Below are 14,957 nucleotides of genomic sequence, written 5' to 3'. Positions count from 1 at the left end.
TGCAGTTTACTTCACACAAGTGCAAGCCTCAAAACAGCAAAATAAAAATAAAACACAAAATAAATCCTTGCCACTGTGGGCGGATACCTTCTCACACACAGGAACCTATCTAATGAAGTCTGTCCCCAACCTACTGTTGGGCAGACTTGGCTGATCATACAGCAGACTCTCAATAGTCCATGTTTTATCTCTTCACACAACAAATGTCCATTGAACCTGTCCCTTTGTTTGTCTCTTCACATAGCAACCATTCCTTTGCTTGGCTCTTCACATAGCAAACAGTTCATTTATTTCTTCCACATAGAAATAGTTCATTTTCTCACCTTGAGAAGTCTTCACACTTTTTTACCCTCCTCAGCGCCCATCGCTTCAGGAGGTCTTCCCCATGCTCACACAGCTTTTAGGGGGCATTCCTTCTCCCCTGCCCACATGGTGTCGGGAGGTACACATCTGACTGTCCTCCTCTCCCCAGCTTCACACAGCGTCAGGAGGCAGCAATCCTTAGACTTCCTTTGGACAAATTATAGAGGCCTTCATTTCCTCATTCTGAACAATGAAACAACTATGTACCTGCGCTGCTTGTGCTAAAAACACCTAATAAATATGTGTCAATATTAAAGTTCTAGTGCAAAGCTGTGCTGAGTGCAACCATAAAACCTGTGCATACAGATCAAATAAATATCAACCATAAATATCAATTATGAATAATAAAACATTCCATGTGAAAAAGAATGCGAAAATTATCATATGCATCAGAAAAAATTATGTATATAAAAATAAGTATATATAAAAAAATCCATAAATTTCTATAATCTTCAACCAATATTCTTAAAGTGAAAAGTCTCTGTGCTCATTCAAGTGCTTTGTGCTCGATAAATAAATGAATAATAAAGTGCCAGTATTCAGTCCAGGTGAGATAGTGCTCCCCTCTCGGTTCCCCATTCACCAGAAGCTGGATATAAAAACGCCTTAACAATGGTCTTATGAAGTAGACCCCTCAATAGATCATCAGCAGGAGCAGGGTGACGAACCAATGCCTCTCACTCTATATCCAGGCAATACTCTCCCAGTTCATGAAAAGAAAAGGGCTATCATCGTGCAGTATGTTTAAACCGTTTATTAGCACGCAAAATAAAATTACACTTACACTGTGCAGGGAAATAAACAGCCTTGTGCAAACCCGCGGGACGCCAAGCAAATGGCCGTGCGTTCCACCTGCGTAACCGGAAGCCGGAAGTGGTTGCAGCCGGAAGTGACATATTGCGTATTCGGACGGCTTGACGCGTTTCGCTCCGCCAATCAAAAGCGAGGGCGTCACGAATACGTAGTACTATATATACCGATAACAGTACAATATATAGTACTACGTATTCGTGACGCCCTCGCTTTTGACAACGCTCTGATTGGCGGAGCGAAACGCGTCAAGCCGTCCGAATACGCAATACGTCACTTCCGGCTGCAACCACTTCCGGCTTCCGGTTACGCGGGTGGAACGCACGGCCATTTGCTTGGCGTCCCGCGGGTTTGCACAAGGCTGTTTATTTCCCTGCACAGTGTAAGTGTAATTTTATTTTGCGTGCTAATAAACGGTTTAAACATACTGCACGATGATGGCCCTTTTCTTTTCATGAACTGGGAGAGTATTGCCTGGATATAGAGTGAGAGGCATTGGTTCGGCACTCTGCTCCTGCTGATGATCTATTGATGGGTCTACTTCATAAGACCATTGTTAAGGCGTTTTTATATCCAGCTTCTGGTGAGTGGGGAACCGAGAGGGGAGCACTATCTCACCTGGACTGCATACTGGCACTTTATTATTCATTTATTTATCGAGCACAAAGCACTTGAATGAGCACAGAGACTTTTCACTTTAAGAATATTGGTTGAAGATTATTGAAATTTATGGATTTTTTTATATATACTTATTTTTATATACATAATTTTTTCTGATGCATATGATAATTTTCGCATTCTTTTTCACATGGAATGTTTTATTATTCATAATTGATATTCATGGTTGATATTTATTTGATCTGTATGCAAAGGTTTTATGGTTGCACTCAGCACAGCTTTGCACTAGCACTTTATTATTGACACATATTTATTAGGTGTTTTTAGCACAAGCAGCGCAGGTACATAGTTGTTTCATTGTTTGAAAGGTAATACCTTTTATACCTGCAGCAGCTTATTTTGGTTTATATTTTATTTATTTATTGGCACCTAGTGATCCTAAGCGCAAACCCCTCACATTTGAATTACTCATTCTGAACAGCTGACTGGTTTTCAACTTCCTGCTGGCTATCTCTGCAGCCGACACCCTATAGTAATTGGTGAATTTTCTAAACCAGGTGGAAATGTATCTCCTGTCTGTGACTACATCTACAGATTTACCTGACTTCCTGTCACATACCCCCCCCCCCTCTTGTTTCAACCCTAGGGTTGGGACACAGTTTTCCAGGCACGCATGTGTCAGGCAGTGCTCTTGACTCTCCCTGATAAGCCTATTAGTATCTTCAAGCTTCAGGGTGAAACTGTTTCTGTCATCTTCATTGACAGATTTCTCATAAATGTCAGACAACTTGTCCCTCATCTCATATACACATTCTTCAACTGCATTTTTGGCATCATTTCGCTCCTTCTCAGGTTTGTCCTGCATAACCATCTGTCCTATCCACCAAGGAGGTCCGTGATCCATAGGCAACTCAATTTTGCTAGTCTTAATGTCTTCAACATTCTTGAGCCGCCTCTCTCTGCAATCAATAAATGTTTTCCACAAAACTTTGAGAACCTCTGCTTCACTTAGCTTTGTTCCAAGTAGGGACTCTTGACGTCCCTCTGTGACTTGAGTTGCCTCTCCATACAGCTGTACACAATCATTGACTCTTTGTTGTAAAAGGGAATGATCTTCTTTCTTGAGCTTAGCTTGCTCTAAGATGCTGTGCAGAGGGCCTTCCATTTGCGACAACAGGCGGTCACACATTTCTTCAAAGTGACCCCTGTTCCTTTTTCCAGAGACATCATCAACTTTCCTTCCACCAACACATGGGTCAAAGGCAACAACACAGTCTATTACAGGTTTCTTCAATGCACTTTCTGCTGAACTATTTGACCACTCAAGGTCACCTGGTTCCTTTTCTTTATCTGAACTCCACATGGAATGTATCTCAAGATCACAATCAAACTTCTGCCACCTGTCTTTCACCAGTTCCATTTTGGAAATATTCCCTAATTCATTATTTATTCATTTTCATTCATTTTCTTATTCATTTGCTTCACGATTTCACCAACAGCCTTAGTTTTCTCCACTAGGTGGTGTTTGCTTTTTTCTCCCAGATTTATATCACTTGCTTTAGTTTTCTCCGCTTTAGTTTTCTCCACTAGGTTTTCAGCCTGAACTGAGAAATCATCACATTTCTTACACAGCTCCTTTCTTCGCTGAAGTTCTAACGATACATTTTCCAGTGCTTGAAGCTTTTGAAAGAACTGTTTATTCCAGAGGGGTGATTCAAACAACATGTCATCACATTTCTGATGCTCAGTCAGGACAGACCCCAAAACACCGATCCTTTTAAAAACTGCATCAGGCACACTATCCCCTCTTTGGGACAGATCCTCTTCCAGTTCTTCCAACTGAATCTTCCTCTCTTCTACTTGCTGTTCTAAGGCTCGCTTAGACTTTTCTAGCTCCTTAACGCTTTTCCCAACATCATCTTTGGAGCTGACCAAATCTTCCATCTCTGTACACAGCTGTTTGTTAACTCTTTCTAGTTCAACCTTACACTCTAGAGCTTCCTCCAAGGAGCGAGCCAAGAACAGGGCTTTGCTCTCGTTATCACGCGCCTCCGCTTCTGCACGGTCGCGTTCTTCTGCATATTTTGCAGACACAGTCTTCTCCTCACCACGCATCTGATCAAACTTCTTTTTCACATTTTCAACAATTTCTAATGAACCAATGCTTTCTTCCATGCGTTTTTTCATATCCGCTATCTGAGCTTGCAATGTTGCGACTTGCTCTGGTTTTGCTTTGCTTCCTCCTCCTCTTTTAATTGTTCCAGGAAGCCATTTTTCTCATCTTCCATTTGTTTGAGCTTTGTGCTAAAACTCAGCCTTTGACACCTCTCTTCCTGTAAGAGTTCCTGCGTGTCTTGCATCTGCGATTCCAAGATAGAGAAATCTTTGGCAATTTCTCAAAATTTTCTGTCTGCTTGAGAGAGCTGATTTGTGACATTGTCCAACTCAACCTGCAGTCGGTTTGCCTTCTCTGACAGCTTAGCACACAATCGGTCACCTTCTGACACCTTGACTTGCAATTCCTGCAGCTGTGCCTCTACTTTTTTTCTCTTGTGTTCAGAATCTCCTTTTCCCTGCATAAGAGCCTTCACCTCATTGGCTAGTTTCTGGGAATAAGACTGTAATTCTGCCACACACGCTTCTTTCTCCTTTAACTGCTGCTGGACATGTTGGGTTTCATCTTTCCAACTTTCACAGTCCGTACGCAATTCATCTACCACATTGCTCAAAGTGGTGAGCTCATACACAGTACTCAGTAATTTAGCCTCTCTCTCACTTTTCTCCTTGTCGCTGAGAGACAATGTCGTTTTCAGAGCGACATTCTGTTCCTGCACATCCTGCAGGTCTATTTTTGTAGCTTCCAAAGACTGAAGACTTTTTGTCAGCTGATTACGCAACTCCAACATATCACCCTTACTTTGCTCCTGCAAAGTCTGAATTTCAATTTCCTTTTCCACTAGGATGGTATCTTTCTCCATTATAATCTCTCTACGTTTTTGTAACTCCGAAAAAAGAAGAGCAGTGGATTCTTCCCAATGTAACACCTGAGCCTGCAAGTTTCTATGCTCCATCCTAAGCAACTCCAGGGTGTGTTCCTTTTCTTCCATTTTCCGTTTCAAGGCATCCATCTCAGCCCTGCACACATACTCGGTTTCCTTCAAACCGATGACCTCCATTTGCTGCTGGCGTCTCTGTTTCCAGCCTGCCATGCTCTCTTGGTGAGCCTTTTGTTGAGCTGCAAAGCTCCGCTGAAAATCCACATTTTCCTCAGTGTTGCTAGGGACAACAACCTTTCTCTTTAGCAGACTGTGTTCCGGCATGGATGGGGCTCGTTCAGACGGTAGCATCCCCTCCATCCATAGAATCCGGTCTCTCATTTCAGCTATCTTTGCATCTTTCAGGCGTTTTGATCGCCCCATCTTCAATTACTCCACAATAAATTTTTCACAGTCCAGCAAACAATTTTGAGACCACTGTCTCTTTAAAGCCGGTAGCTTTTCTCTCTCTTGCAGGATCTCCTTTCCTTCACACACAGTTTGTGCAGTCTCATGCACCAGACACAACAAAGTCCATCAAAAATTTTGAGACCACTGTCTCTTTAAAACAGATGAACTTCTTTGCATTGATCTCTGCTTCTGCCCAATGCATGCCTCCACCATATGTGGGAGATTAGCTTGGTGGCGGGCGTGGATGACCCCTTTGGGGGGTGCGTTTACACAGGGAGATAGCCGAGAAGTGGTTGCAAACAACAGTTTGGTTTATTCTTGCAGTTTACTTCCGACAAGTGCAAGCCTCAAAACAGCAAAATAAAAATAAAACACAAAATAAATCCTTGCCACTGTGGGCGGCTACCTTCTCACACACAGGAACCTATCTAATGAAGTCTGTCCCCAACCTACTGTTGGGCAGACTTGGCTGATCATACAGCAGACTCTCAATAGTCCATGTTTTATCTCTTCACACAGCAAATGTCCATTGAACCTGTCCCTTTGTTTGTCTCTTCACATAGCAACCATTCCTTTGCTTGGCTCTTCACATAGCAAACAGTTCATTTATTTCTTCCACATAGAAATAGTTCATTTTCTCACCTTGAGAAGTCTTCACACTTTTTTACCCTCCTCAGCGCCCATCGCTTCAGGAGGTCTTCCCCATGCTCACACAGCTTTCAGAGGGCATTCCTTCTCCCCTGCCCACAAGGTACACATCTGACTGTCCTCCTCTCCCCAGCTTCACACAGCGTCAGGAGGCAGCAATCCTTAGACTTCCTTTGGACAAATTATAGAGGCCTTCATTTCCTCATTCTAAACAGCTGACTGGTTTTCAACTTCCTGCTGGCTATCTCTGCAGCCGACACCCTATAGTAATTGGTGAATTTTCTAAACCAGGTGGAAATGTATCTCCTGTCTGTGACTACATCCACAGATTTACCTGACTTCCTGTCACATATGCTGTGTACATGGTAGCCTGCCGACCTGAGCTCTTTGATGCCCATCCTACCTCCTCGGTCTGACACCACCCTGAGCCTCACTCTTTCCTCTCCTGACCTTGTATCATACAGTTCCACTTTTTATCTGAACGTCTAGCGGGATGTATTTTCATCTTCGTGAGTAATATGCTGTTTGCATGGTAGCCTGCCGGCCTGAGCTCCTTGACGCCCATCCTACCTCCTTGGTCCGACACCACCCTTGGCCTCTCTCTTTCCTCTCCTGACCTTATATCATACAGTTCCACTTTTTATCTGAACAGTAGTGGGTTGTATTTTTATCTTTGTGAGTTTAATGCTGTTTGCTGTGCATTAGAACTGAAACATGTTGTGATGCATCTTACATCATCTAGTGTATTTTGTATGTAATATTTGAATATATATATATATTTTATTGGCAGTGGCTTGATCACTCCTGAAGAAGCTTTTTTCCATCAAATGCAGTAAGATGTGCTTCCCACCCCTCATCAGTACAGCAGTTTACTAGTTATGGTGTAAAAATATCTCTTCTCTGTCATATAAGAAGTGTATATGACATATGTTGACTATCTTTGCAATAACATGACAATTATATGTATGGGGGGGGGGCACTATACACAAAATGTTTTCCTGGGACATTATTGTCTTAAGAGGTTGTATCACACACATTATAGAGTGTTTTTATACTTTTGGGGTGCATTGTACTTAGTACACTTACTTAGCCCAGCTCATTGAATCATGCATTTTGCTTCTTTCTGGTAGATAGTCCCCTGCAAAACTGACCATCTGGATCCTATAGCCACGCTCGTGGTTCCACTTATTCTTCTGCTTGCTGGCAAACTGGATATATCGTGGCATTGTTCCATGCAAGGTAAATGCTGACTGATTTTCGGTTTTAAGTACTCTCTTGGTAAGCTTTGTTTGCTCTAACTTCCATTCAGGATTCCAAGGAATTTTTATATCCTGAAACTTCATGTCAAGGGCCACAACAGAATTATTTATTCCTGTAAAAAAAGATAGAAAATTATTAAAAGAAAAAAAAAAAAAATATATATATATATATATATATATATATATATATACTATATACTATATATATATATATATATATATATATATATATATATATATATATATATATATATACTGTATATATATATATATATATATATATATTGGATGGGCAGGGAAGCATTATAATTATCTCTCTTCTAATGAGACAATGGTCGAATTTTAAACATACATTATACTTGCAGAAAGAATAAATACATTTTCCACTTAGGATTTGTTAGGATAATGAGAATGGTGTTAGTGTAAGGTCTATTTACTGGTATCTGAGAGAGGTGGTTGAAACAGTGAGATTATGAAGACAAGAACAATTTATAGTTGCAGCATACAATCTTGTACACTGGTCAGTGGTAAGGACAATGGCAACTCTCATAATTCTTTTGAAAAAAAAACTGGAGAGTGGCATAATAAAATCTGTATACGAATGGCCTGCTTTGGCTGTTGTTCCAATATACAGACCCAATAATTCATGGGGCAAATGGTAAGTGTGCTAGAAGGCCCCTGATTTGCTTCCATTCGCCAGTAGATGCTGCTTGTGGATATAATAATCATGTAAAATATCAACCCCTGGCTGGGACAACACCACCTTGTCCATAAAAACGTGCCTTCCATAATTCCACTCCTTGTAACATTGTTAGAATGTTTGAGTGAATTGTCCGCGACCAAGGAAAGCATTAGGCACTTTTAGATATTTTCACACGGCAGCCTCATACAGTTTGTGGCACTTAACCTCAAATATATTAGTCGTAGTTTTCGTCAGCTGCATGTTTTCAATAATGAAAACTAATCTAAACTAAAATTCAAATTAAGTCAACTGAAGAAAACTATGAGGAAAATCAATTTAAATTTTCGTCAACGAACGAAAACGGAAAGAAAAACCTGCCTCGGAGCTCCGCCTGTCTGTTAAAGCCCCAGCCCCCTGATTCTATCGGTAAGCTGTATTGGCTGAGAAAACACAGGCTCCCAATAAATCCTTTCCCTTTCCTATGCCAGTCCACACTTTGCACTCATTCATACAATCTCTTTGGTGCCCTCTGCTGGCCTTTCTAAATCGGCAACACAATTCCATCCCGAACTTATAATAATAGCGCTTTAAAGTTTAAACATGTATTGCACTACATAACAATAAGTAGGGCCAAACGACTAAACTGCTGAAAAAAAATACTATTTTCTTATTTTGTTTTTATTATTTAATGTTGGTAATATATTCAGGTAATATGTTCAATGGCATTATAGTCAATAGAGTTTACAAATTATGTTTATCATTAATGCAATGCTTTTGTTTGTTTATTAATCATGGCCTTATGTCTAAAAACGTTACATGTTACAACTTAATAAAAGTGAATATATACTCCAATAGGGGTGTATATCACTCGCGCCTATGGATGTCCTAGTTGGGAGGAGGGAGTTAATTAAATAAATAAATATATTTAGGTGGAACGCACGCTGCATGTCACGGGAGCCTGGGTGGAACGCAAGCCGGTAGTTACCGCTCTCCACTCGCAGGCACCATTTTGGCTGACGTACCCCCCTAATTTTTATGTTTTTATGTACTGTGAACCCCGCAATACTTTATTAAACAATATTTTAACAGTACTGCACCATCTGGAGCTTTTTTATTCTTTGCCTTGATGGGACCCTGAGGATCCAGACCATCCAGGAGAGGGATTCCGGATCGTATGGGACTACAAAGCCCAGAAATTACCTCCCCGGCCTAGGTGACCATAAGGCTCATTAGGTCTTAATACTGTACGGTATCTAAGACCCACAACTTCTGGTGAGTGTATACCCCCCATTATTCCACACGGTTGACACCATAGCTACCAGCATTTGGACTATTGGAGGACCCAGCACAAAGCACCTGCACTTTCCCTATTGATACTCAAGTTGTACCTGCATATTCACCGAAGTCACTTATTTACTTTATATTTGGACTATTTTTTGGCACTATTAAGGCACTTATATGATTTTATTGTGATATTTATATATTGTGATATTTATTTATCCACATTTATCTCTTTATTACGCACACGCTCAATTATTCCTGAGTACTTTATTTATTTGTCCACCACTTCTAAACTAGAATATTGACAAGCAATTGTCCATTTCTGGTTAGTATTAGCAAGCGCTATATCAAGTCCTAAATACTTTGCGATTTTACTCTTTATATGTTACAAGTGCTAAATGTGTCTCTGTAGTGCATGTTTAAATATTAATACCATAAATAATAACATGTTGTTACATTTTTACTCCAGGAGATATAATAAGTTTGACAATTCAAGAGAAATGCTTAAATACTGCATTACAATTTAACTAAACCTATTCAGTTTTAGTCGACTAAAATGTACTGGAGATACCATACAAGCTGAAAAAGACTTTGCCAGCTCCTCAGCCCACTCAGATTCCTCTTCCACTGTAACTAGGGCACACGTACACACAAACATTTTAGGGACTCTCCTGTAAAAAGGCTGCTCCTCTCTCTCTGAAAACAATCGAACACCCTATACCACTCCCGGAGTGTGGCAGACCTCCAAATCTAGCAATGACTCTGCCAATTCCTAAGCTGCCAGAGACACTGACCCATCTTCTGAAGAGAGCTTCCTCTTTGGAAATCCCTCTGTTAGTACTGAAGGATCTCTGGGCTCTCTTTCTCACTCTGTTTCTTTAGACACTGGAGTAACACTTGGAGCAAGTCCTTGCAATGTTGATTGCAGGGTTGACTGTCCCTCACACTCTGCAGTCATGTGTTCTCATTGGATAGCCTTAGCCCTGGTGGCAATGAGGAAACTGGTCCACAGCTCACCCACTTAAGACTGGCTGGGGCCAGGAGAGCCTTGGTGTTATGTCTCCAGTTCATCTGACAGATCCCCCTTTTCATTAGAGACTTCCTACCAGGCTACATCCTCTTCCCAGGGCACCTTGAGATCCAGAGGCTCCTCACAAGTTGAAAGGACCACAAATAAGAAGGTACAACCCGTTCCTCAATTTGCACATGGTGTGATGACCGCTGTCCGCCTGTTACAGCTTGGGTACAAGGGTTTAAACTCGCACCATAGCGACACAGGTAAAAGTCTTTTCCTGCTGGTCTGTAGTGATGGACGAACATCGGACGGGGCGGTTCGCGAACGCCATCCGCACACTTTTTCAAATGTTCGCGAACCCCATTCACTTTAATGGCAGGCGAATATTAAAAACATCCAGGTCATATTTGCAGCCACAAAATACTTACTAGCTGTGCACACATAGTCCCACAACATGGACACTGACATACCAGAAGTATTGCTATTGGAAAAGTTGCCATCAAATTATTTTTTTTTTTTCAGCCAAAAAATTATTATTTATTTTTTCTAAATCAGCCAGAACTGACAGCAACTGGTAAATACATGTCAAATACATATAGGGTCCATTCATAAATCTGAAAAATTGGTCTGCATCCATTCCACAATTTAGCGGAACGTTTACAGACCCATTGCTTTTCAATTCCAGTCTGAAAAATTAGGCATTCACAGGATAAAGAAGTAAGTGTCGGCCAGTACAGGCCCCAAAAATTAGCCAACAGGCGTTCACTAGACAGCAAAGAACATTGTATTCTGTGGCTGGAGGTACATTAGGCATGTACAGGATACAGAAGTAAGTGTCGGCCAGTACATGCCCCAAAAATTAGCCCACAGGCGTTCACCTAACAGCAAAGAACTTGGTATTCTGTGTCTGGAGGTACATTAGGCATTTACAGGATACAGAAGTAAGTGTCGGCCAATACAGGCCCCAAAAAATAGCCCACATGCGTTCACCTGACAGCAAAGAACTTGGTATTCTGTGGCTGGAGGTACATAAGGCATTTACAGGATACAGAAGTATGTTTCGGCCAATACAGGCCCCAAAAATTAGGCATTCAATGGACATAAAATGCCTTTTATGCCGCTGTATTTACCTAAGACAGGGACCATGAATTGTTATGGGTGGTGGCCGATATTTGTGGGCTGTCATGAGAAATTTGAATGAAACATGGTCTATTGGTCAGTGGTCACATGTACTGAATTCCTCAGAGATCATTAACTTTTATAAATGTTAGGTAGTCAACACTGTCGTGAGCTAGGGGAGTGCGCTTATCGGTCACGATCCCCCCTGCTGCACTGAACGTCCTTTCAGACAGGACACTGGATGAGGGGCAAGCCAACGGTTCCATTGGAAATTCTGCAAGCTCTGGCCAGAGGTCAAGCCTGCCCACCCAGTAGTCCAGGGGTTCATCACTTCTCAGAGCGTCCACATCGGCCATTAACCCGATGTAGTCGGACACTTGTCAGTCTAGGCGTTCCCTGATGCTGGGCCGGAGGACATTTGTGGATGGGTCGGCTGAAAGAATGATCTCATAGCAGAAGTGACCAACACATCTTCAAACCTCCCTCTTCTTGCAGTCCCTCGTGTGATTGCTACCCGCAACTGTTTCTCTGTGAGTGGAAATTCCTCTGCCAGCACACGCAAAAGCAGAATTCAGCATTTCCCGAAGCAAGGCCTGGAAGTGCTGCATTCTGACAGCCCTCTGTGATGGTGGTAATATTTCCACCATTTTTTGTTTGTACCGGGTGTCTAAGTACGTTGCCACCCAGTACAGGTCCTTGCCCTTCATGCTTTTTATACGGGGGTCCCTCTTTAAACACTGGAGCATGAAGGCCCCCATTTGCACTAAACTGGAAGCGTTGTAGTGGCCTGGCTCTTGCTCATCATCCAGGATAATATCGTCCTCGTTCTCCTCCCCCCATCCACGGACAACACCAGGGATCCCAGAAAGGTTTAAAGCATGCTCTTCTTGCTTCTCCTCATCCACCCCGGCACCATCCTCCTCTGACTCCTCTTCAGACTGCTGTTGTTGCCTTGTCTCATATGGAGTAGCCCCCCCCTGGGAATTCATCCAGCATTGCGACTTTCTCATCTTCCTGCCCCTTGACGGCTTGATCAATGACACGACCCAATGCACGCTCCAGAAAGAAGGCGTCAGGTATGATGTCACTGATGGTGCCCTGGCTGCGACTGACCAGTTTGGTGATCTCTTTAAATGGCCGCAGAAGTCTGCATGCGTCGCGCATGAGCAGCCACTGGCGCGGTGTAAAAAAATACAAGCTCACCAGAACCTTTCCTGCCGCAGAGTTTGTACAGGTAGTCGTTAACTGCACGTTTCTGCTGGAGCAGCCTATCAAGCATACACAAGGTTGAGTTCCATCGCATCGGGCAGTCACAAATAAGACGTCTGACGGGCAGGTTGTGTCGCCGCTGAATGTCAGCAAGGCGAGCCATGGCTGTGTAAGATCTTCTGAAATGGGCCGAGATTTTCCTGGCCTGCCGCAAGACGTCCTGGACCCCAGGGTATTTGACAATGAATCGCTGCACGACCAAGTACATCGTTGTCGCACACCACTACCAACAGTCAAATTCAGTGGTGTTAGCCACTGATCTGCCTGTGAACGCAAAGCTGAAAGGAGTGCAGGACCAGTGTGGCTTTTGGCTTCCAGGCACAACAGACGCAGCACAGCATGGCAACGTCTCACCTGGCATGTCGAATAGGTTCTGAGGATCTTGGGTGGCGCAGCAGAAGAGACGGTTGCAGCGGAAAAGTAGGAGTCAGCCGAGGAGGAGAGGGAGGATGGAGGAGGAGGAGGAGAAGAAGAGGCAGGCCTGCATGCAATCCGTGGCGGTAAAACCAAATCTACCCAGGTGCCACGAGTTACATGCTTGACGGCCGTCAGAAGGTTCACCCAGTGGGCAGTAAAAGTTATATAACTTCCCTGCCGGGGTTTGCTAGACCACGTGTCTGTGGTCAGATGTTTCTTGGCACCGACACTGTGTGCCCGAGATACATTCACTTGCCGCTGAACTTGGCCATATAGCTCTGGGATGCCCTTCTGCGAGAAATATTTCCTTCCTGGGACCTTCCATTGTGGTGTTCCAATGGCCACAAATTTTCTAAAGGCCTCAGAGTCCACCAGTTTATATGGCAGTAGTTGACGGGCTCCGACAAGCCAGCGGTCAACCGTTGGGCAAGAGGGTTATCCGGTGTCATCATTTTTTTATGCTCCAACATTTGGGCCACGGAAGCCTGTCTTTTTCCAGAAAAACTTGAGGACGACATGATGGAAGGTGGAGTGCAGGGCAATTGTGAGGACAGAGGAGAAGGAGAAGGAGAAGAGGCAAGACGGTGAGAGCCTGGAGTGTGGCTTTGTGGGTTCTGACGGCATTGTGTTAAGGGGGGGATGGGTGCGCTGATAGTGTGTTGAAGCTGCTCCCGGTATTCAGTGCTTTTTGAATATAAATAAATTGTGTAGTATGGGGTGCGCTAAACAACAATAAATGTGAATATAATTAACATATATCAATCTATACAAAAATGTGCAAATCAATAGGTGCATTAACATAAAAGTTCATGAATGTCCATAAATAGTTGATGCAGGTGAGTAGAAAGTTGTATTCAAATAATACGTGTATCCACCACCAAGTGAAATTCGTCCTTACCAAACGGAAATAAATAAGATGCAATTATATGTTCATGTGCTGAAAAATCCAATCGCCAAACACCACGTGCAAATCACCAAGAATTAGCCTCTTACCAGATGGTAATAGGTATACACTTATTCAGTGAAACCACAGCCTCGCTTCCTCTCTATAATCTTGAAGTTGGATGCAGCAGCCACACTGACATTCCTCCTCCACTAGATGGCACCAGTATCGCTTGTATCAGCAAGAAACACCGCTTGCTCCTTCCTTACAAACTCACAGATCCACCGTGCAATAAAGGAAAGGGGGGACTGTTGCAAGCCTCAGGCAGTGATGTACCCCATCCTGCCAACTAAGCCAAGTGTTAGAAGGTTCCTGTTTTACTTCTGGCAGCAGTCATGCCAGCCCAGGATGTGTTCTATCTTTCTCCAGCAACAGGAATGAGATAGGGTACTCTAATGTACGAGTGTAAACAAGTGCAGCACTAAATAAAATGTACAATGTGCTCAAATGAATGAACATAGACAGTAATAATATACACTATAATGTGCAAAAGTCCAAAATAAGTGCAGAAATCCACAAAAAGCAGCCAATATGTGTCAAGATAGTCTGGGATTAGGTAGCTAAAGATGCAATCCGTTCTGGTAACAGTGAGGGAAGGTTGCCAATGTCCACTTAAGGAGTCACCATAACCCGTGCATCCACCACCTAGGGAAGAGAATGAATACTCTTACCAGAATGTATGGACTCGAATGCCAGCGACAGTGAGTCAGACAAGCATGTAGATGGAAGTACAGAATGTTGTTCAAAGGGATAATCCTTGAAGGACTGTCATCGCAACTCTCTACCATGACCAATCCTCTTATTTGATCATAGGCTCTCCATAAAAGACAAGAGGTCTCCACAGAGTAAAACCATCTCTAACATTTTGTATTTAAAAAGTAAAAAACTTACATCAACTCAGAAGCAACGAGCATATCAGTAAAACATCTCCACAGCTGTGATCACATAAGGAAAAAGGTGCAATGACATGGACCAGGCCCAGTCCAACCCAATGCATTTTGTCAACATAAACATCATCTGAGGGTATGGGTACAGGTCCAGTCATTGCGCATATATATAGAAGAAACAATACATTTTATTTACCCAG

At 42.8% G+C, this 14,957-nt stretch overlaps 1 protein-coding gene across 1 annotated transcript in view; it reads right to left on the bottom strand.

Moving 5' to 3' along the window:
- The window catches only part of LOC309567450 (uncharacterized protein), a 133,256-nt gene that overhangs the window by 43,544 nt on the left and 74,755 nt on the right, over positions 1–14,957 (bottom strand). Inside the window, 1 exon segment of the mRNA XM_082272839.1 lies at positions 6,972–7,257. Coding sequence (XP_082128965.1) covers positions 6,972–7,257 — 286 coding nt within the window.

Source organism: Pelophylax lessonae (assembly GCF_965119305.1).
Source record: "Pelophylax lessonae genome assembly, chromosome: 11".
NCBI classification, from domain to species: Eukaryota; Metazoa; Chordata; class Amphibia; order Anura; family Ranidae; genus Pelophylax; species Pelophylax lessonae.
This window is presented reverse-complemented; position numbering and strand designations above follow the sequence as displayed.